Below are 23,239 nucleotides of genomic sequence, written 5' to 3'. Positions count from 1 at the left end.
GTTTTTATTCACTTAATCTACAGGGTGTTCCTAAATTAGTGGTACAAATGAAAATGACAGATTTCTCGGATCATTTCAAGAAAAAAACTGCTATGACATTAGTCCGCATCATGTGATATCCTAATTTTAAATGCAAATCTACAGGGTGAATTTTTTTGCCCGGCGCTTCTTTCCTCCAGAATTATTTTTTTGTGGACCACTGGTAGTTTAGAAACATTCAAAAAGAAACTCTGGTTCAGTACTTCACTTTTTGGTTCGTTGTAGTTTTATCGTATCTGCAAACGATTTCGAGAAAAAATTCAAACAGCTCTCTACAGTAATTCTCAGGAAAATCCAAATTATTATAAAGATCCAGTTAGGTACAGCTGTGATAAATGAATTTAATTATAAGTTTTGGTACTTATTAACTTACTATATGTAGCGAAGTTTAATAAAGATTCGGTTGATTGGTTAAGCATCACAAAAAAGTAGGACTACAAGAAATACCCTGTATCTCGAAGGCAAAGCGTTTGCGGGTCATTTTATTTTTAAAATTATCTCTTTTTTCTCCTTCGTAACCCCAATTCAGCAACACCCCGTAAAAGATAAGAACAATCGAATGGTAATAAAAAAAATTGTTTCGAATAATTTGGTTCAAACTTCGTTATCACACCTCTTTTTCTCACATTATAGATATGAGTAAACAATATGTCGTCAAAAAATTTTTTCGATAATATGACTTAAATTATGAACAAAAAAATACAGTAGAAAAATATTATGGGGGAAAAAATCTCCGAAAATGGGGGGGCGCTGTCTAATATATCGCCACAGGCGCAATAGTAACCATCAGATACGGCTCTGGTCCGAAGTTCCAACAGGTGCCCGGCTAAGTCGCCTTACCTAAAGTCAATGGACTTTTCTTTAGTGAAGATTAGATTTAGATTTAATTAAGGAGGTTACGTTATTTCACAGCTAATGTTCTATTGTGCGCCCCATCAGAGCCATTATCTCCATAACGTGATCTACAGCTCGCCTTTCAGTTCCAGAGTTCTGATGAACTTCAATATCTGGGATGGCTTCAAAGAGGCTAATTCCTCACTTCTATAAGTTTCGTGTCCAAGGCAGTTTTTGCGTTGGCAACTGGGGGAAGATAGAAAGATATAGATAATCTTCCTATGGTCAATACCACAACCATCTTTATAAAGCCGTTCATAAAGATGGCTCATGTGCTCAAAACCAAAACCACCGATTTCGACTCATACCTACTCCTTTTCCCTTACTCCTTAGAATTTATAGCATGACATAACTTTATTACAAATATCGAAATCATTCTAGAAAGTGATATTTTATATTGTAACTGGGTGAAACCTTTTAAGAAGAATAAGCATAAAATGATTTTATTATTAAAACTTTCAAGTTTCAACAAATATTTTATCTTAATCGATCCGTTTGTATAATGTATTTAATGATTAGAATTAAGAATTAATCATCATTTGAATTATCTCTTGGAATATACAAGAAAAACTGTTACCTTTTTGATGAATGATTTGTGTTGTAACTCATTTAACCTCCCAAATCTTATGCTCTCCTGATATGAAAAGACTGCAATCGGACTATTTCGGAATTTCAAGCACCCCTGGAATTTAATCCGAGTTCGTTCGTTCTTTTCAGCCTATGGGACTTCTTTGCATTTCTGCTTGCCTGCTGGAAAAGGTCCTATCAGAACTACCTGGAACCTCCCTCCCTTCCTCGAAAAATCCATATGCTATTTTGTTTATGTCTTGTTTTTAATTTCTTATTTATGGTCCCAAAAGAGAAGAAAGAAGGTTTCATAATTTTTTATACATATATTGAAAACAAATAAGCATCGCTATTCAAATTTTGAGAAAAATACATCGCAGAAATTGTTGAAAATCGAACAGGAGCATCGGGTAAATAGATTAATTCATTTATACTTAAATTTTAAATAACATCTGTGTTGTTCCAAAAAGTAATTTCTCTAATTCTGTGGTTATTCCGTTCATTCTTCCACATCTTGTAGAACAAAATCGTTCGAGAATATATCAGAAACGCACAGTTTTCATGGTTATATTTTATTATTATATGTTGGTACTCCGAACTTTCCGCCACGGCTTTATCTGTCAATTCATCAATTTGCCTTAAAGAAATCAGTTCTGCCAACCAACATTTTTCAATGCAAAAATCACTAAATGATATTTATGAAAATATTTCATTAATTTCAATAAAAATGCAATGAATTAGAGAAAACCACTCGTTCATTCAAAAACTCGCCACTTCGTGGCTCGTTTTTGAATTTTGAACTCGTGGAATAATATCAATGCCTTCTGCACTTGTATTATAAATAACTATTCCAAACCCGAACTGGAATTTTCAGTTCAAGTTTTGATTTGAAAAATAAGAATAAAACATTCTGTCCTGCTTCTGAGTTCAAGCTTTGGTCCGTATCTCCAGATCCTTATTTCAAGTGAACTCGGCTATAAGTGCTCAAGTGAACAAAGGAATTCATTCATTTCAAGAAGAAAAAGTAAACAAGCGGTTAAAAATTTTCCTAAATAATGAATGTTTTTGTTTTAAAAAAATTCGGAGTTTATCAAATTTTACTATGAATATTCACTTAAAAAAATGAGTCTAATAAAAAAGATGAATTCTGTAATCAAACCTCCTACTAATATTTATCACAAATTGGTGTTTGATTATTGGTGTGATTGAAATATTTTCCAGAGGACTGTTTGAAGACCGGTTATGCAACCCGTAAAACGATCTAAAGCAATGAAGGTAGCAAACCAACAGGCGTCGAAAATTCCCGATGTTGAGGGCATAACATGGATCAGAACACTTGAACAGAAACTTGTGGATCTGTTATTTCGTGTTCTGAAATTGTTAACGATACCTCTTGAATACTATGTACTTCATTTGTTAATGTACAGATAGATTTATCATATTGATTCAGCTACATATAGGTAACATGAAATTAAATTAAATGTCTAATTGTACGATCTGCTATTGGGTACTGTAAAACTATCAATTTCAATATTCGGATTCTTTAGCTACATTTAAAAATGTAAATTGTTAAAATTTCTCAGCCGTAGAACGGTTGCCTTTCTGATGTTTAAGAAACAAGTCTAGAAAATAGTCACCACAACAGTTATCCGTAAGTTGATGCTCTGTTAAATGATTCTCAAGAATTAATTCAATTCTATTCTATCGATATTAAATAAATTAAGCTTTGTGGCTTTGTACCAACCTGAATAGTATCGATAACTTTGATATTTTGAATGGAACAGACTGAATATTATTTTTTGTTAATTGGATAATAATAATATGATTATTGAGAATTTCTATGTAGGTATATTGACAATGTCTTGACAATGAGCATTAAGCTGTTCGGAACGTAAACAAAATCTACCGTAACAGGACGAACGACGAACCCCTACCCCCTAAAGGTGGCAACTCACGATGCGCCCATGTTCGAGCATTCGGATAATTTTACAGTCGGGCAGCTCGGGACACGACGAGAAAAAAAGGGCTCTCTTTTTTTCTCGAAATCGATTGCAGATCCAACAAAACTAGAATAAACCAAAAAGTGTAGTACTGAACCAGAGTTTCTTTTTAAATTTTTCTAAACTACCTGTGGTTCACAAAAAAATAACTCTGGAGGAAAGAGGCGGGCACCCTTCCAGAAAAAAATTCACCCTGTAGATTTGCATTTAAAATTAGTATATTACATGATGAAAACTTCAAATTGAAATATCTATACCAATTAAGTCAAATATCTTGTGAAAGGAAGGTGCTTTGAGAGAAAAACTTGATCTTTAACACCTGCATCTCAAAAACAAAGCGTTTGCGGACTCATGTTAGAGGTCCGATTTTTTACTGACGTGTCGATTCAAAGGAGAGTAAAATGATTATTATTGGTTCATTATATGGAGAAATTTTCGTTTTTCGTCTTTACGAGATTTCTGAAATTTTATATTTTGAAAATCTTGGGGGAGGACCCCCAGTACCCCCCATTTCTATGGCCTTGATATAAATGCGAAGAAATAAATGTGAGGAATATGTTGGTGATGTCTGTTCATAAAATTATAATGATAGTTATCAAGCCATAACTCTCAGCTACATGGACAAAAAGTCACAGACCACTTCACGTGCTATACATTATTCAGAACATCGATGGCGTTTATGCCAATATTTACAACCAAGTCATCCTGCATACAGACGTGACTGGTGAAAAAAGTTATACATCGTCCACTCCAACGTAACATAGCAACTCCGTGCATGGAATTCTTTGATGGAAGTACTCCCGTCTACGCCCATATAAGTCCCAAAAACCGCAATTTATTTCGAAGGTTCGCACTCATAACTGTTGAGCATTGCCATAACCAATAAAACTTTAACACATTTACTCCTCAAAGGCTTCCTTCCCTTGAACGTTCTATAATAAAAAATGACGATTTCTAACTGTTCCGAATTTTTTACGACACTATAACACTTCCCCGAAAGAACTTCCATAAGCTATATTTCGGTTGTTCTAGATTAAAGGAAAGATAGGGGCGGATGAGGAAATGGAAGATTGGTCCTGCAGAGGGGTATTTCTCTCAATTTATGACTAAATATTCAATCTCTGATTTAGTTAGACATATCCGATAATTGTGTTAGGGCCAGTTGCACCATTTGCCTAATCGGTGATTAAAAATTTAAACATTGATTACGTAAACATCGTTTAATTTTTGAATGGTGCAATTGGCCCTAAGGCTGTTATGTTTTCGAATTGTTATATCGATCATGATGCGAAATAAAAAAAAAACGATATGTATATGAATGCATAATGGGCAATAAGTTGTTAGTAAGCTCAGGAATAAGTATGATTAGAAATATTTTGTTCTTCGTTGACCTATGTTGCCTTATATGTGGACGATTTCTTTGTTTTTTTCAAATGACAAATCAGAAATTGAATTTTAAGGGCCAATTGCACGATTCAAAAAATAAACGCTGTTTACCTAATCAATGTTCATTACTAATCGATGATTATAATTTCTACCGATTGCACCGTTTGATAATAATCGATGTTTAGCTAAACATGAGATCATAGACTAACTTAGTTTGTCTATGCATGAGATATGTTTGGCAACATTTCAAAATATCGACGGTGATCATAGAAAAATCAGGAATTTCAATTTTCTAGTATAAGGTTCTCTGTTCTTTTGGTGACAAAGTTAAAATAAATCACAAATTATCATTATAAATTGTCATTGAATGATAATTCACGATCTGAATCAGAATCCATATTTCAATTTTGAAATTCCTCACAAAACCAAACACAGAAACATATAATGTGACACCATAGTATACTATGGTGACACCATCAGGTTATGTCCATAAAGACATATAGCGATTCAAGTTCATCTCCAAGCCACCTATCGGAAGAAACTGTAACATCGGCTTAAGGTACGGTAGACGTAAAAGCTTTGACGGCGTGCATTTCTGCAGGTTAAATTTTTATATTTTAGTGTTCAAGGAGTTATAAGAGTTGTGTTCTAGAGTTTCATCATTCATCTAATATTTATTTCAACATTATGGATAGTGATTACTGCCCTAAAATAACGAAATCAAAAGTGTTTTGTTGTGTTTATGGAAGCAACAGTAGAGCAAACAGAGAACCAGTTTCATTCCATAGCTTTCCCAAGAATAACAGTTGTAAACTGGAAATAACTAGCAAAAGTGGTATTGTCGAGAAATAAATAACACCTTTTATGAAAGTTTGTTCAAAGCATTTTAAAGAGTCTGATTTTCATACACCAAGTAAGTTGTAAAAATATCAGTAACAATCGAGCTCCATGTAGTAATATTTTTCAATATTCAGGTAAGAGACCTGAGACCGAGAAAATCTAACTTGAGACGCCGAAATTTGAAAAGAAATGCAGTCCCAACAAAAAACCTCCCTACAGGTACTCATGAGAACATAAAAAAAGAAAGAAAGACGGAATTTAAGTAGATATGATCCTGTACAACAACCAATTGTAATTATACAGGGTGTTTCATCATAAACTGGACAAACATATATATTCGTGTAGAGGACATCGGGAGAATCATTTTTGCCTTATACAATATATCCCGTTTTTGACGCATAAGCGAGATACAGGGTGTTCAACGTCAATTTTGAGCAAGATTCTTATGGGTGTGATCAGTTTTGTATAACACTCAAAGAAACGGTTTTTGGTCAAATCTCAGTATTTTTGGGTCCTCTATTCAGAAAAGTTGATGAAATCCGAAAAAAGGATTACAAAATGGCGGAAAACCTGCAACGTTCCTAATTTTTTTTTCCGGTGGTCAAATTGAATTTTAGTTTCTGAATGAACACAATTTTCTAAGAATTTCTGTGCAAAAATTTTTTCAAAAATCGAATACAAATTTTTTTTCACATGTCTACAGCGATAAAAAAGTTTCACCCGAAATGGATGAAATTTTGTAAAATTGTACTCCTTCAATTATCAATCACGAATATGAAAACAGAATTGTGAAATATTAAACGGTTTCGTTACTACAGCCATTCAAATGTTTCGTTCAAACCTCCAAAAAAAATTTAGAATGGCTTCTTAGAGTCAAAATCATTAAATTATTGCTATTTCCAAAAATTCCGGATGCTAAAATGTATTTATACAAAAAAAAATCGGTGAAACTCAGTTTGTAGTCGAACCCTCGAACGTAAGTATTAATGAAGAAATTAAGACAGTTCTAAGGATATTAATATTCGTTGCTAAGCAACGGAATTTCGTAGCTCATAGAATTCTACTGGTTTTTGAATTTCACTAAATATAATTTCGCAAGTATCGTGACACGAATTTTTTTGGAAACGAAAATGAAATATTCTCTTTTGGAAAAAAATGATATTGTGCAGGCTTATTATGAAGCGAATTGCTCAGGCAGAAAAGCAAGGGAAATATACTCCCGCAGATTTCCAAGCAGAAATTTGCCAAACTTCAAAACTTTTTATGAAACAGTACGCAAATTACGTGAAGAAGGAAGTTTGCACCGGAAAAAGAAGGAAACAATAAGAACAAACGATGATCGCATCCTTAATTTAGTAGGAGATAACCCAATGATTTCAACAAGAATTCTTTCGAACCATCCTTCAGTGAATAAAAGTAAAACTACTGTTTGGAGAGTACTCAAAAGGAACAGCTTCCATTCGTTCCATTTCCAACTCTGCCAAACTTTAGAAGACGGTGATTTTCATAGAAGAAAAGAATTCTGTCAGTTTATTTTGAGAAGAGTACGTGGAAATAGGGATTTTCTCCATCAAATTTTATTTACGGATGAAACTACTTTTCAGAGGGATGGTTTCTTCAACAGAAAAAATAATATTTTATGGCATAGAGAAAATCCGCATGCCACGGTATCAAAAAATAGCCAGAAGAGGTTTTCAGTTAATGTTTGGGCGGGAATAAAAGATAAATTCATTATCGGACCATACATTCTTCCTCAAACATTGACTGGAAACGGCTATTATCACTTCCTGACGGAGATTCTGCCAGATCTTGAAGATATTCCGCTGAGTCAGATTCAGGGCATTTGGTACCAGCATGATGGTTGCCCTGCCCACACAACTCGAGATGTAAGAGGGTATCTAGATGAAGAATACCCATGCCGATGGATTGGCCGATTAGGACCTATCGCATGGCCTCCTCGTTCGCCGGATCTCACACCACTTGATTTTTATTTCTGGGGACATCTCAATAGTCTTGTTTATGATAAGAGAGCTTCATTAAACTCAAAGGAAGAACTTATTCAACGAATTGAATCAGCTGCCGAGGAGATCCGACAAAACCCCGAAATGATACGTTCAGCGGTCGATAGTGTTGCGAAAAGGGCGAGAATGTGTATTCTTAAAAATGGAAACATCTTCGAAAACGATTTATAAATTGATTTTTCCACTAATCTGTTTTTTTTTGTGTTTATAAAATGTAGAATTATTAGTAAAAAATTCAGGCTTATTTCTTTGAATAATTCGTTTAATAATAAGCATGAACCATGACATTTTTTCCAAAAGAGAATATGTCATTTTCGTTTCCAAACAAATTCGTGTCACGATACTTGCGAAATTTTATTGAGTGAAATTCAAATAACCAGTAGAATTATATGAGTTACGAAATTCCGTTGCTTAGCAACGAATATTAATATCCTTAGAACTGTCTTAATTTCTTCATTAATACTTACGTTGGAATCGAGGGTTCGACTCCCAACTAGTTTCACCGAATTTTTTTTGTATAAATACATTTTAGCATCCGGAATTTTTGGAAATAGCAATAATTTAATAATTTTGACTCTAAGAAGCCATTCTAATTTTTTTTTTTGAGGTTTGAACGAAACATTTGAATGGCTGTAGTAACGAAACCGTTTGATATTTTGCAATTCTGTTTTCATATTCGTGATTGATAATTGAAGGAGTACAATTGTACAAAATTTCATCCATTTCGGGTGAAATTTTTTTATCGCTGTAGACATGTAAAAAAAAATTTGTGTTCGATTTTTGAAAAAATTTTTGCACAGAAATTCTTAGAAAATTGTGTTCATTCAGAAACTAAAATTCAATTTGACCACCGGAAAAAAAAATTAGGAACGTTGCAGGTTTTCCGCCATTTTGTAATGCTTTTTTCGGATTTCATCAATTTTTCTGAATAGAGGACCCAAAAATACTGAGATTTGACCAAAAACCGTTTCTTTGAGTGTTATACAAAACTGACCACACCCATAAGAATCTTGCTCAAAATTGACGTTTAACACCCTGTATCTCGCTTATGCGTCGAAAACGGGATATATTGTATTAGGCAAAAATGATTCTCCCGATGTCCTCTACACGAATATATATGTTTGTCCAGTTTATGATGAAACACCCTGTATAATGATCCTTTCAAATGAAAATAAATCTAATATTTATAAAATTTTCAGTTGAAATCTGACTGTGAAGTAATGACACAAAATCAAGATGAGAATGAACTTCATGCTCAGGTAAAGTCTTGAGATATTCTAGTTGAATCAAATGATGATATTGAAATTTCAGGAAATGATTCATAATATCAAAATATATTCATAGCTAGAGCAAGAGTCCATATTGAACGTGTGAACCAGAGGATAAAAATTTTCAAAATTTTGAGTAATGTATTACCGTGGAACCTGGTTCCTAAAATAGAAGAAATAATGATTATATGTTGTGCGATTGTAAACCTATCCAGCCCCATTTTTTCTGAAGATAATTTCTGAATATTTTTGTATTTTGCCTTTATTTCGAGTAGCAATATAGATGTAAAATCTAAAGCTTCTGTGTAGCGAAACAGTTGTTATTTATATATATATATATATATAATCTGTATCCCATTTGTTACCTTTCGGTGTATGGGTTAGTTGTTATTTAAATAATAGATAAGTGGAAATAGAATAACTGTAATTTGATTTCAAGAAATATATTAATTTTTCAATTATTCATTACAAATATGGTGTAACATTTTCTCAATATATTTTTTTTTCAAAGAAGTTAACATATTAAATGTGTATTCTTCATCAAAGGGCACCTTAATTTCAATGAATGAATTATTGCTTGAAAAATAAATAATAAAGTGACAAATGTTTAAATTTAGGATTGCCACTCCCAGCTGCACCTGTCCATAGTATTTATGTTTTTTTTTCAGTTCGTAATTATTATTTCTTATTTCTTCCTCATCTTGAGATGTTATCAAGGGTCTTTTTGGGACTTTGTCCTTAAGGCAGGGTATCTTTAGAAAAGGTAGTGCTTTATATTTATTTCCAGTCTCTTTTTTTTTGTTTTTCCACCAGCATTTGATATCCGTGCTTGAAATATTTTTCAATTTGAGGAGGTCAGTTCTGAAATGATAAAAACCAAAGGAAAAGCAAAAAACCAACAATTATATTGTGTCTATATTATTGTTCAATTGCAAGTCCCGATTCAGACATAAAATAAATCAAAAATTATACAACCTGGTGCAATGTAAGAGTAGAGCTGATATATGTTTACATCTGCCTCCTAATCCACCCTTACAAGAACAGCTGAAAGCTGATATTGTTGCAGTTTCTTTACTTGTTATTATTTTTCCTCTTATTTCATGAGGATCTGCTGAAAGGCTGAAGTCTGCAAGCATAAGCCGAACAATTCCAAGCAGCGTGTACTTTTACCTATATTCCCACACATAATTACATGACCGGCATTCAAGACCGCTTCTCCTAAAATGTTTGTTTTTTAGATAATGGACGATTATTCTTAAATTAGAATGAATTCACCTTCTATCACATTCCTATTATTTGGAGTTGCTTCCAAATACCGGAAATATTCAGTTAAACTGAGGAAAACACTATTTTCTTTGTCCATCATATTGCTTTCTTCACAAATAACACTCAAAATATTTTTGTTTACAATATCTTACCTTTAGCCGAAAAAGCATGCTGAAGAGGGCGCTGCCTACCCTTGAATCGGGAATAATGTTTATGGTTATATGATAAGTCATATGTTTTGACGTTTTGAGTTGCGCAGAACCATAGACATTTTATCAAATTGATATTAGGTCTATGCGCAGAACCCTGTTTAAAACTAATCGGGAAAATAAACGTCCAAATTTTCCTGTTTAGTGTAATCGGTGATTAGGCCACAATAAACGTCATTTGACAGATGGTGCAAGAGAAATCAGAAAGTAATCAATGTTTGAATTTTTAATCAACGTTTAGGCAAATGGTGCAACTGGCCCTTAGAGGAATATTCAAGTTCAAATTTTAAGATAAAAATTCAGCAGAAACTGAACAATGTTTAGGAGTTAGAATTGAAAAATTTTATGACTTTAACACCATTACATCACATCAGGAATATTATATTAATGAAATTATGGTGAAATTCAATATGTAGGATTGTATAAAAAGTGTCTCAACTCCTCTAGATAACAGTGTAGATCTCAACGTTGCTTGTTTGTGGTAAAAATGAACCCTATCAGGAACTTGTCGGGAGCCTTATGTATCTGGCAGTTTTAATTCATCCCTATATTGCCTATACTGTTAGTTCTCTTAGCCAATTTAATAACAATTACACTAAATTGCGATGCATCGATTGTAGACACTCAGGAATTATCAAACGTTAGAGTATCCCTAGATCAGAGCACTGATGAGTTTGACGTCAATCGAGGGATAAGACAAGGCGACACACTTTCACCTAAATTGTTTGTTGCATTGATGGAGAGTATGTTGAAAAGAATGAACTGGGGTACAACAGGAGTAAACATCGATGGTGAGCAGATAAGCCATATCTGCTTTGCGGATGATATTGTGCTTATAACCAACAACATACGAGAAGCACAATGCATGTTGGATATTATGATAAATGATGTCTCGAAAAAATTCGGTTTAGAAATAAATCAATCAAAAACTTAGTACGTGACAAACTTGGTTCTGAGTAGCCCTCTGAAAATTAACAACATTAACTTAGAACAAGTGCATATATACAAGTATTTGGGCCATGAGATCAGCATTAGAACTGATAATCAGACTCACGAAATCCAAAGAAGAATAGGTTTGACGTGTGCTTAAAAATGGGAGTCTTCAATCTGTGTATTTAGCCTTTTCTCACGTATGGAGCGAGATAATTATTATTATTATTATTATTATTAAAGAAATTACAGAGTAGAGGCAAAAGCCTATGAACTCAAAGAAAGGTGAAAAAATAGTTGAACATACTATACATACAGACAACAGTAATAGAACCAAGAACCAGTAACAAACACAAAATTAAGAGCATAAACCATAAACCGAATGTTCAGAAGCGAAACCCATTTTCAAACCAGGCGTCAAGTCTGTTCTTGAAGGCGTTTACGGAAGGTGCATTCACGACGTCACCGGGGAGTCTATTCCATACACTGAACACTCTATTGGAAATGAAATATTCGCGGCACTTTGCACGAAAACTTTCACGCTTGAGTTTTAAACTGTGACCACGTAGATTGTTTGTGTTCATTTGGTATAAGTGCGAGATATCGGTACCGAACATTCCATGGAGCGCACGAAAGGTGATGATCAAATCCCCGCGCAGCCGTCGATCTTCCAGTGAAGACAGTCCCATCCTCTCCAACCTCTCCGGATACGATGGTCTCAAGACACCATAAGGCAGACGAGTCACTCTGCGCTGAAACCCCTCCAAGAGCATCAGATCGCCTCTGAGCCAAGGGTGCCAAACAGGACCGGCAAATTCTAAAATTGGCCTCAGGTATGTTTTATAAATCTGGCCTACGGTAGCGACATCACATCCCTGGAAAGATCTCTGTATAATAAAGAGGAGTCTCCTTGCTTTGTTCAGCGTTTTTGTTATGTGGCTTGACCAGGAGAGATCGCTGGTGATGGTCACACCCAAGTCAACATGTGCGGTGCAACCCTCCACTTCAAGGCCATCAATACAATAACTGTGTCGGGGATTGTTTGCACCGAGATAGAGAACACGACACTTTGACTGATTAAGAGGTATCAGCCAACGAGATGACCAGAGGGAAACCCTATTAAGATCCTCTTGGAGTCGTCCATAGCAAGTCACAGCCTCTCCGAAAAACTTGACATCGTCCGCATAGGATGCACTTGGTGAGACAATAAAAGAAGTCAGATCACTTACATATGCTATAAATAGAAGTGGTCCAAGTACCGACCCCTGAGGCACACCGCTAAGCACCTCCCTGGGCTCCGAATACGATTGTCCGACATTCACTGAGAATGTTCTGTTGGTCAAAAATCCCCTGATCCAGTTGAGGAGTGCACCACGAATGCCAAAACTTTCCACTTTATACAGCAAAAGAGATATTGGAACCTTATCAAAGGCCCTGGAGAAATCCAAATAAATAACATCAATAGGTATCTTTCTATTCAAGGCTGACGTCCATTTATCCAAACAAAATAATAAATTGGTGATTATGGATCGACCAGGGACAAATCCATGCTGTGAATCAGGAATTAGTCTTTGATTCAAGAGGAAAGATGTTAGCTGCTCAGAAATAACTCGCTCAAGAATTTTACAAACTATTGAAGTCAAACTTATTGGCCGATAGTTGTCAGGATTGTGCCTGTCACCCTTATTAAAAATTGGTTTGACCTTGGCCTCACGCCAGGGGGAGGGTTAATCACCAGAGGCAAGAGAAAAAGAGAATATGGACGGAAGAGGCACAGATAGACTGGTAGCACACTCCGACAAAAATTTGGCACTGATATTATCGGGACCAGGTGACGATGAGATCTTAAGCGATCTAAGTTGTCTTTCAACTTCTTCATGTGTGATCACGATTTCAGAAATGGATGACTCATTACGGGGAGTTGTCAGCGGCGGCATGGGACCTACCGGCTCAGAAATAAAGGCGAGAGAGAAGCAAGATGCAAACGACTCCGCTGTCTCAATGGGACTGAGTAAATCACCATCCTCAGCAGATCGAATTGAAGGGGTGGACACCTTGCAGTTGAGACATTGGCGTGTGAACTTGAAAAATTTCTTTTTGTTGTTGGATGTCGTCAGGCTGTTAATGTAAGAAATTTTTGCCCTTTTAATTGACTGTGACAGAAAGTTGGACAACTGTCGATGCTGCTTAAATATAGCTTCACTCTTGCTTCGAAGGTATCGCCGCCAAAGGCTCTTTTTATACTTTATAGTTCGCAAAAGTTGATTGTTAATCCATGGTTTAAGTTTATCTTTAACAGTCTCCACGAATGTTGTGTTTTTGTCGATTGCACTACATATATAGTCAAAAAAGTTCTTCCACCGCTCATCAACACTGCCCCTGCCCAATACAGAATCCCAATCAACTGCGTCAAGAGCTCTTTTCACCTCTCTATAATCAATGACTTTGTGAGTCTCTCCCACGATATTGTTCTTCAGCGATGGAATTCTCAACTGAAGTTGAGTGCTCAAAACCAAGTGATCCGATTTTCCAAGTGGAGGACCATATCTGATATCTGATACCATGTCCGGGTCATTCGTAAATATTAAATCAGGACATGTAGGGGTCTGATTCGCCCTATAACGAGTGGGCTTTTCCACCAGCTGTTGTAGGTTGGAGTTAAACAGCATATCTATGAATAGAAAGGATGGAGAATTCGCAGATGGGAGTCGCGAAACTGGCCACTCTCTAATATCTCCCAGGTTGAAATCACCGACAATGAAGACATTTTTTTCACGTTCTGAAATAGTTTTAATGTGATCGCAGATAATGGCATCATGTTCGGATGGTCTAGGGCGGTACACACATCCAGTAAATAGAGCAAAATTCCCAGAAACCATTTTTAAGAACAAGTTATCTATTCCGGGTGTTGGCAATGAATACTTGGTGATAGAGAAGATATCTGCAACACAATCATGAACGTATATACACGACCCCGCATGCCCCGGTGTTGTCAGGCTATCGCATCGAAACATAGAAAAACCAGGTATATGGAAGGCTTGGTCGGGCATCTCGGGAGACAACCAGGTTTCAGTGATGAAGATGAAGACTGGTTTACAATCCTCCACAAGAAGAAGAAGATCACCAAACTTTGCAGATAGAGAAGCTAAATTCGTATACAAAATTGTCCAATCCATGAGTTCGTCCACTAGTTTTCCGACCCAGATTCCTTGTTGATGGTGACTATCATGGGGGAGCCCTTTACATATTTTATAGTCAGATTCTTTTGCCCAGATAATCTCCTCTGATCCAGTTCCTTTCGCAAGTTATGAAGTTGCTGGGTCTGCATGGGTGTTTTATCATCCGATAAAGCTACTTTACTGAAGTTTGGAAAACCCATGAGAGCCCTTTTATTACGGAGAATACGTATGGCAGTATTGGGATTATTGAATTCGATCCTAATCGGTCTTGGTCTATGACTCGACTCTGCACCCAGCCTAACTACAGCGGTGATGGAATTCACGGCCCCCTCATCAATCTTTCCAATCACCTCCCGTGCAACTGCGCTATCGGAGACGACACTGGAGCTCTCGGGAACATTACGAACAATAATGTTGTGTGACCTTTTGATGCGTTGAATAATCTCATCCTGTGCTACACCCTGACCACCCACAGAAGGTGATGATGATTGCTCGACAGTCCTTGCGATGTTCTCAATCTGGTCCATCCTATCACCGATTGTCAACAGATTTGTTTCTAGACCATTATGGGTATCCTGTAAACTCTTTACGTCCTTTTGACAAGTTTTCAATGCGTTGCTATGCTCATTCAATATCATCTCATGAGCTCTGAGTGTATCAGTGCACTTCGCCAATTGCTCAGTTAGCTTATTCTGAGTGGACTTAATCGAGGCTATGTCTTCGGCAATTTGATCAAGAAGAGCAAGTTTTCCCATGGCTCTCAGGATCTGGTCAATGCGTGTATCAGGCGAGGAAGGATTTCCCGATACAGAAGGGGAGACCGGAGTGCCCCCAACATTGCGGCTACGCAGCTGTCTTGCTGAGCTAGAGCATGACGGACATGAAAAAGGTTCGCCGCTTTCAAAAAGAAACTTTGCATCCTGAGTCTTCAGGTTCACACAAGCCAGATGAAACGTTCCACAACAGACATTACATGAGATCTTATCCCTGCTGCTCACATTCTTCGTACATATTACACAGTTCGCCATGATTATGATATGGGAAGTCTCCAGGTGGATGGAACCCTTTATTCTCTAATATTAGAATTCAATCGAACTTGTGGTAAATCAGCCAGCGAACATGAATAAGAGAGCGAAAATAATCAAGAATTACACAAACTAATCGAGCTGATTATAAGCCGGGGGAAAGGAGAGAGACAGGGGAAACACACTTTTCACTTTCTGAGGCCGACCAGAAAGACCTTGAGTAGACGAACACGGGTGGGCCTAGGAAAAGCAAGGGTATTCCTACAGAGGAAAATCACAAAGGAACTGGGTACTTGTATTCTGTGATCACTTTCAACAAACTACAATATAGAAAATACGAAGAAACTCTCGTGTATGGTCTTCCTTAGTCACGGGAATACCGATGTGCTTATCAGAAACGCAGATGTTAACTTAACTGATTACAGATGAATGTGATTCTCGATCCAAGAAAACCGATTAAACTGAATCGGAAGATTGTTTCTCTAATTCTGTGGTTATTCCGTTCATTCTTCCACATCTTGTAGAACAAAATCGTGCGAGAATATATCAGAAACGCACAGTTTTCATGGTTATATTTTATTATTCTATGTTGGAACTCCGAACTTTCCGCCACGGCTTTATCTGTCAATTCATCAATTTGCCTTAAAGAAATCAGTTCTGCCAACCAACATTTTTCAATGCAAAAATCACTAATTTATATTTATGGAAATATTTCATTAATTTCAATGAAAATGCAATGAATTAGAGAAAATAATGTATAATACTCGTACAGAAGGCTAATTCTACCACTCGTTCATTCCAAAACTCGCCACTTCGTGGCTCGTTTTTGAATTTTGAACTCGTGGAAGAATATCAATGCCTTCTGCACTTGTATTATAAATAACTATTCAAATAACAAATTTGAGGTGATATAACGACAAAAATTGCAACAAAATCACACAAAAACTCACGCTTGTACCCTTATCCGTCACCAGACAACTGGAGAATAGAAAAGAACTCTGAAAAATCACAAAAAACACCGCACGATAAATAAGCCTGCCACACGATTGTATGCTCAACGTGAAATTACATTAACAAAAAGGAATATCTGAAGAATACAAGTGATGCAACGGAAAAAAGAGAAGTCGATGCTGGGAATTACCCTCAGAGATAGGATACCTAACCAAACCATAAGGAACCGAACAGGAGTAAGAGATGCAGTTCAGGCTTACAGCTCAAGTGGACCTGGGCTGGACATGTGGCGAGAATGAGTGATGGAAGGTGGACGAAGAGACTTGTGGAGTGGAGATCTAGACATGAGCCTATAGAAATAGAGGACGACCTCCTAGTCGGTGGACAGATGATATAAAAAGAGTAGCTGGAAACTGGATTCAGACGGCACAAAACCGAAAAAGATGGCTAGATTCAAGGGAGGCTTTCGTTCAGCAGTGGAAAGGATAAGCTTTATGATGATGACACTAAATTGCATTGGCAATGTGCAAAGAGAGTGCTTCGGTATTTGAAAGGTACAAAACATTTGTCTTTAAGTTTTTCAAAATCACATATGAAGAGGTTTTGTTGATGCAGATTGGGCATCAGACAAAAAGGACAGAAAGTCATATACAGGTTATGTATTCAAATTGTCTGGAGGTCCTGTGTCATGGGAAAGTGTTAAGCAAAAAACAGTCGCACTCTCAAGCACTGAAGCCGAAGTCTTTAAGCGAAGCCACTGAAGGTATTTGTATCTTAGAAATTTATTCTTCAATTTAACGGCAAAAATTGATTCGATCAAGATTTTTAACGATAATCAGAGTCCACAGAAATTAGTCCCTGTCTTCAACGATAGGACAAAACATATAGATATCAAGTACCATTTCATAAGAGAAGCATATTTAAACAAGTTCATAAACCTGGAATATAAACCGACCGAGGATATGGTCGCTGATATTCTGACCAAACCTCTGTTGAATCAGAAGAATTCTAGATTTGTAGTAGATTTAGGTCTCAATTTATTTTTTTGTTAAGTGGGGGTGTTGCGAATAACAAAAACAAGGAACATTGTATACCGTGAAGTCAAAGAGCATCTGTGATGCTTGTCAAATCTATGACTCTTGTTTCTCTGGTTGATGGTGATCCGAATATTGTTTTCTCTAATTCTGTGGTTATTCCGTTCATTCTTCCACATCTTGTAGAACAAAATCGTGCTAGAATATATCAAAAACGCACAGTTTTCATGGTTATATTTCATTATTCTATGTTGGTACTCCGAACTTTCCGCCACGGCTTTATCTGTCAATTCATCAATTTGCCTTAAAGAAATCAGTTCTGCCAACCAACATTTTTCAATGCAAAAATCACTAATTTATATTTATGGAAATATTTCATTAATTTCAATGAAAATGCAATGGATTAGAGAAAATAATGTATAATACTCGTACAGAAGGCTAATTCTACCACTCGTTCATTCCAAAACTCGCCACTTCGTGGCTCGTTTTTGAATTTTGAACTCGTGGAAGAATATCAATGCCTTCTGCACTTGTATTATAAATAACTATTCAAATAACAAATTTGAGGTGATATAACGACAAAAATTGCAACAAAATCACACAAAAACTCACGCTTGTACCCTTATCCGTCACCAGACAACTGGAGAATAGAAAAGAACTCTGAAAAATCACAAAAAACACCGCACGATAAATAAGCCTGCCACACGATTGTATGCTCAACGTGAAATTACATTAACAAAAAGGAATATCTGAAGAATACAAGTGATGCAACGGAAAAAAGAGAAGTCGATGCTGGGAATTACCCTCAGAGATAGGATACCTAACCAAACCATAAGGAACCGAACAGGAGTAAGAGATGCAGTTCAGGCTTACAGCTCAAGTGGACCTGGGCTGGACATGTGGCGAGAATGAGTGATGGAAGGTGGACGAAGAGACTTGTGGAGTGGAGATCTAGACATGAGCCTATAGAAATAGAGGACGACCTCCTAGTCGGTGGACAGATGATATAAAAAGAGTAGCTGGAAACTGGATTCAGACGGCACAAAACCGAAAAAGATGGCTAGATTCAAGGGAGGCTTTCGTTCAGCAGTGGAAAGGATAAGCTTTATGATGATGACACTAAATTGCATTGGCAATGTGCAAAGAGAGTGCTTCGGTATTTGAAAGGTACAAAACATTTGTCTTTAAGTTTTTCAAAATCACATATGAAGAGGTTTTGTTGATGCAGATTGGGCATCAGACAAAAAGGACAGAAAGTCATATACAGGTTATGTATTCAAATTGTCTGGAGGTCCTGTGTCATGGGAAAGTGTTAAGCAAAAAACAGTCGCACTCTCAAGCACTGAAGCCGAAGTCTTTAAGCGAAGCCACTGAAGGTATTTGTATCTTAGAAATTTATTCTTCAATTTAACGGCAAAAATTGATTCGATCAAGATTTTTAACGATAATCAGAGTCCACAGAAATTAGTCCCTGTCTTCAACGATAGGACAAAACATATAGATATCAAGTACCATTTCATAAGAGAAGCATATTTAAACAAGTTCATAAACCTGGAATATAAACCGACCGAGGATATGGTCGCTGATATTCTGACCAAACCTCTGTTGAATCAGAAGAATTCTAGATTTGTAGTAGATTTAGGTCTCAATTTATTTTTTTGTTAAGTGGGGGTGTTGCGAATAACAAAAACAAGGAACATTGTATACCGTGAAGTCAAAGAGCATCTGTGATGCTTGTCAAATCTATGACTCTTGTTTCTCTGGTTGATGGTGATCCGAATATTGTTTTCTCTAATTCTGTGGTTATTCCGTTCATTCTTCCACATCTTGTAGAACAAAATCGTGCTAGAATATATCAAAAACGCACAGTTTTCATGGTTATATTTCATTATTCTATGTTGGTACTCCGAACTTTCCGCCACGGCTTTATCTGTCAATTCATCAATTTGCCTTAAAGAAATCAGTTCTGCCAACCAACATTTTTCAATGCAAAAATTACTAAATTATATTTATGGAAATATTTCATTAATTTCAACGAAAATGCAATGAATTAGAGAAAATAATGTATAATACTCGTACAGAAGGCTCATTCTACCACTCGTTCATTCCAAAACTCGCCACTTCGTGGCTCGTTTCTGAATTTTGAACTCGTGGAAGAATATCAATACTTTCTGCACTTGTATTATAAATAACTATTCTCGGTCTGTAAGAATGCAACGCCCATAGTTATACACCTATAATTTTAGTCTAAGATGTCTAAGAACAAAAATAAAAACAAACACGAACACAAGAGGCGTGTTTGTTTTTATTTTTGTGCTGTGTATTTGCTGGTTCGAATAGTTGAATAAGCCGAGGCTAAATTTGAAAATATGTGTCAATGATACATCGCGCCAGAACATATGTAGTTCCGATTTTTGTTTTTAATCTATTGACTGACATACGTCGAAACCGTTTGATTATTCATCATTTTGACTAACTATTTTAAATATTTATTTTATTAATTGTATGATGAGGTATGAAATCAAGTTTTTAATGTTTCTATTTATGATTAATAAATGTTTTATTTTCAGCCTTGAAAAAGGAACAAGACGTTCCGAAACGTTGGCAAAATCATAATTGATTATTTATTTCTGTCCAAATTCCTATGAAAAATTGCTTAATTTTTAAAACATGGACGTGAATAGTACAGAATTAATTACCCCTAGTACCCCCCATTTTTACAACCTTGGTGACGAGGATAATACAAAAAACGTGGGGTAAGTTGCATAGTTGCAAATAGCATGTTTTTCTACTTAGCCTCTCGGACACATATCTATACTTCCTTCCTTTAAAGCCATGTTGGAAAAGGAATTGTTCAAATAGTTCGATCAAAGGTGTACAACTTTGCTTCCGGCATACAATAAGCGTAGATATTTGTAAAATAACGCCATCGAAATATTAGTCGATTTGTATCTGCATCATAAAATTATTCTCGATTGAACATGTTAGCTTACGAGCCAAATTCTCGTCATTTGCGGCAGGTTTTAATTTTCTGCTTTAATATCAAAAAATCTGCGGCTGTGGCTCATCGAATGCTCTTTATAAACTATGGTGAGGCATCTATTAGTGAAAGAACGTGCAGAGATTGGCTTCAAAAACGGTGTTTTTGCCGTCGAAGACCAGCATGGCTGTGGAAGAGTTTTCAAAGATGCAGAATTGGAGGCATCACTTGAGCAAGATTCGCGTCAAACACCACAAGAATTGGCAGGATCATTATGAGGGGTGGAACAAGCCATTTCAAAATGTCTGAAAGTCATAGGAATGATTCAGGAACAAGGAAATTGGATGCCGTACTAGTTGAAGCCGACATTTGTTTGCTTGTGAACAGCTGCTTGCGAGGCAAAGACGGAAAGGATATCTGATATCATTACGGTAATCCCATGCGCAGAAAATATTGGGGATATCCCTGCCATGCTTCCACATCGACGGCTAAACCGAATATTCACGTTTCTAAGGCCATGCTCAGAATTTGGTGGAACCAGCTCGGCATAGTGTATTATGAGTTGTAAAAACCGACTGAAACAATCATAGGCGATCGTTATCGAACGCAATTAATGCGTGTGAGCCGAGCATTGAAACATAAAAGGTCGGAATATAACGAGAGACATGATAAAGTGGTTCTACAGCATGATAATGTTGCGGAAGTGGTCAAGACATACTTTGAATCATAAATGTTTAACCATTTTTTTTACAATAAAGCCTCGAATTTAAAAAAAAAACGGCGGGAGCAATGCTGTACGCTTACTATTTTCATTTGACCAATGGAAACATTTTCAAATATTCACAGATTACTGTCGAGAAGGAAACATTTGCTATTTAAATTTCTTGAGGATTTTGCCACGCCGGCGCTGCTTGGGAGGATTGAATGATAATCATTTTTAATTGATGAATGAAGTAAGGAAACTTGACACTTTTGTTCTAAACTTGCAGCAACTCCCATCCAATTACCATTCTGAAAAATCGAAGCTTGAAATTGAAATTCTAGTAATATATCGAAAGTACGGACCTGCCGGCTTGGAAAGCATTGTATCCAGTTACTCAGGACCTGATGCTAGGTTGTTATCTTCGTAGCACTCCTGTGTGCTGTAAAATTCCGACGAAAATATTTATTGGTATCTCGGCTAAGTCATAGAACAAAAGCATCAGAAATGAATTGTTACATCGTTTATTTTCACCAACCTTCAATAGTGTAGAAGGTAAGCGATAAACATTTTATTTCCAGAATGATGACGATATGTAGATTATAAGGGTTGTTTGCTTCCAGCGAGAAAATTGATATTCTAGGGGAAGCCTTATGTGTGTTATGTTACGGAGAAGGATTATGTTTTATTTTGCGAGAGATGAGGTGATAAAAGTTTATTTTTTCAGTGAATTAATATGTTTCTAGATTCCCTGACTTGAAATATTGCCGAAATTTTTCGGTTTATATTTGTGCTTCGATCACTGATGTCATTATTGTGATAAGGGTTTATTTCAAAATGAAGGATGTCACGTTTTTGAACCAACCGATGGCAATATGACACCCTCGATGATACCTAAGTATTTGCTACGTGCAGAAGAAATACTCATTAAAAATAGTATCATCTGATTGGCATCATTTGCACAGTGGATGCAATATCCTCTGCATTGTATGCAAAGTAGAGTTCTTCCAATCTTACTCGAACGACTCTAAAAAAACGCTTTTCCAGTTATCATTTGATGTTATACCGCAACCATGGGCGCACGCTTTTTAAAACCTAAAGTTGAAAATAATATTCATGCGATTGCATTGAACTCTGATGTCAAATCTTTCAGATAATTCGCGAAGTGAATAGCTTTTTTGTCACACCTGAGAAGTAGTTTTGTTGAAATTATTTGACACAAAAAGAATTCTACCAAACCTGAAATACGTTTCCACACGATGGATGTCTCTAAAAAAACCTACTGTTTCAAAATTAATCAATTCGTCCTGTGTGATTATTACTTGTTGAATGCCAATATTCATGCCAACACTTACCGAGAATCCCGACACAATTCTCGCCGATAAATTTATTTATTTATTTATTTAATACATTAATTCTACAAATCATCATTACATTGATGTTCCCATAGAATGAATATGTTTCATTTTTAAAAATTAGTACAATGCAAAAGTAAAAAACCCACATTATGAATATGTCATTTTATAACATTTGAGTGATCTTATAAATAATTTTAATGAATTTTTCTTCTTTACTTCTTCTGGTAAGTTGTTATATTCCATTACAGCCTGGTAGATCGGTGAATTTTTGGCTCTATTTGTTCTTATATTATCTAAATGGTAATTGTTTATTTGTCTTGTCTGGTAATTATGTACGTCTAATCTTTTTTTGAGTTCTGTGTTGAATTTAAGCAGGCCATGCTCCATCTTGTATATCAGTTTACACTGCTCAACGACCTTTGTGACCTTCATGTTGGGTATCTTTAGTGTGTCATATAACTCAGTTGTTGGAGTATCATATGGTAGATTATATATTGCCTTCAAAGCTCGATTTTGCAATCTTTGTACCCTCTGTAAATTGCTGACTGATGTATTTGACCACACACTAATCAAGTACGCCAGCACAGAATGA

The 23,239-nt window shown here is 36.1% G+C and overlaps 1 protein-coding gene and 3 long non-coding RNA genes across 4 annotated transcripts; 2 read left to right on the top strand and 2 right to left on the bottom strand.

Moving 5' to 3' along the window:
• The first annotated feature begins 5,444 nt into the window (after nucleotides 1-5,444).
• Nucleotides 5,445-9,351, top strand: LOC123677193. Its single transcript, XR_006747074.1, has 4 exons — nucleotides 5,445-5,799; nucleotides 5,861-6,017; nucleotides 8,947-9,006; nucleotides 9,059-9,351. It is a non-coding gene; the product is annotated as an uncharacterized LOC123677193 (long non-coding RNA).
• Nucleotides 9,352-9,422: 71 nt separating this feature from the next.
• Nucleotides 9,423-10,350, bottom strand: LOC123677194. The gene is made up of 2 exons (XR_006747075.1): nucleotides 10,291-10,350; nucleotides 9,423-10,233 (listed from the first exon to the last, which is right to left on the bottom strand). It is a non-coding gene; the product is annotated as an uncharacterized LOC123677194 (long non-coding RNA).
• A 2,797-nt stretch (nucleotides 10,351-13,147) lies between these two features.
• On the bottom strand, nucleotides 13,148-14,596 carry LOC123675273. Its single transcript, XM_045610619.1, has one exon. The coding sequence runs from the start codon at nucleotides 14,594-14,596 to the stop codon at nucleotides 13,148-13,150; it is 1,449 nt and encodes a 482-aa protein (XP_045466575.1).
• A 5,316-nt stretch (nucleotides 14,597-19,912) lies between these two features.
• On the top strand, nucleotides 19,913-21,838 carry LOC123677192. The gene is made up of 3 exons (XR_006747073.1): nucleotides 19,913-20,122; nucleotides 20,180-20,365; nucleotides 21,436-21,838. It is a non-coding gene; the product is annotated as an uncharacterized LOC123677192 (long non-coding RNA).
• Nucleotides 21,839-23,239: the final 1,401 nt, after the last annotated feature.

The sequence above is a fragment of the Harmonia axyridis genome, chromosome 3 (assembly GCF_914767665.1).
Source record: "Harmonia axyridis chromosome 3, icHarAxyr1.1, whole genome shotgun sequence".
Classification (NCBI taxonomy): Eukaryota; Metazoa; Arthropoda; class Insecta; order Coleoptera; family Coccinellidae; genus Harmonia; species Harmonia axyridis.
Note: the sequence above shows the minus strand (reverse complement) of the source record. Positions and strands in the feature narration are given on the sequence as shown.

Bases quoted from the DNA above. Each gene is read 5' to 3' on its own strand.
- LOC123675273 (XM_045610619.1), bottom strand. From the start codon at position 14,596: ATGGATTGGACAATTTTGTATACGAATTTAGCTTCTCTATCTGCAAAG.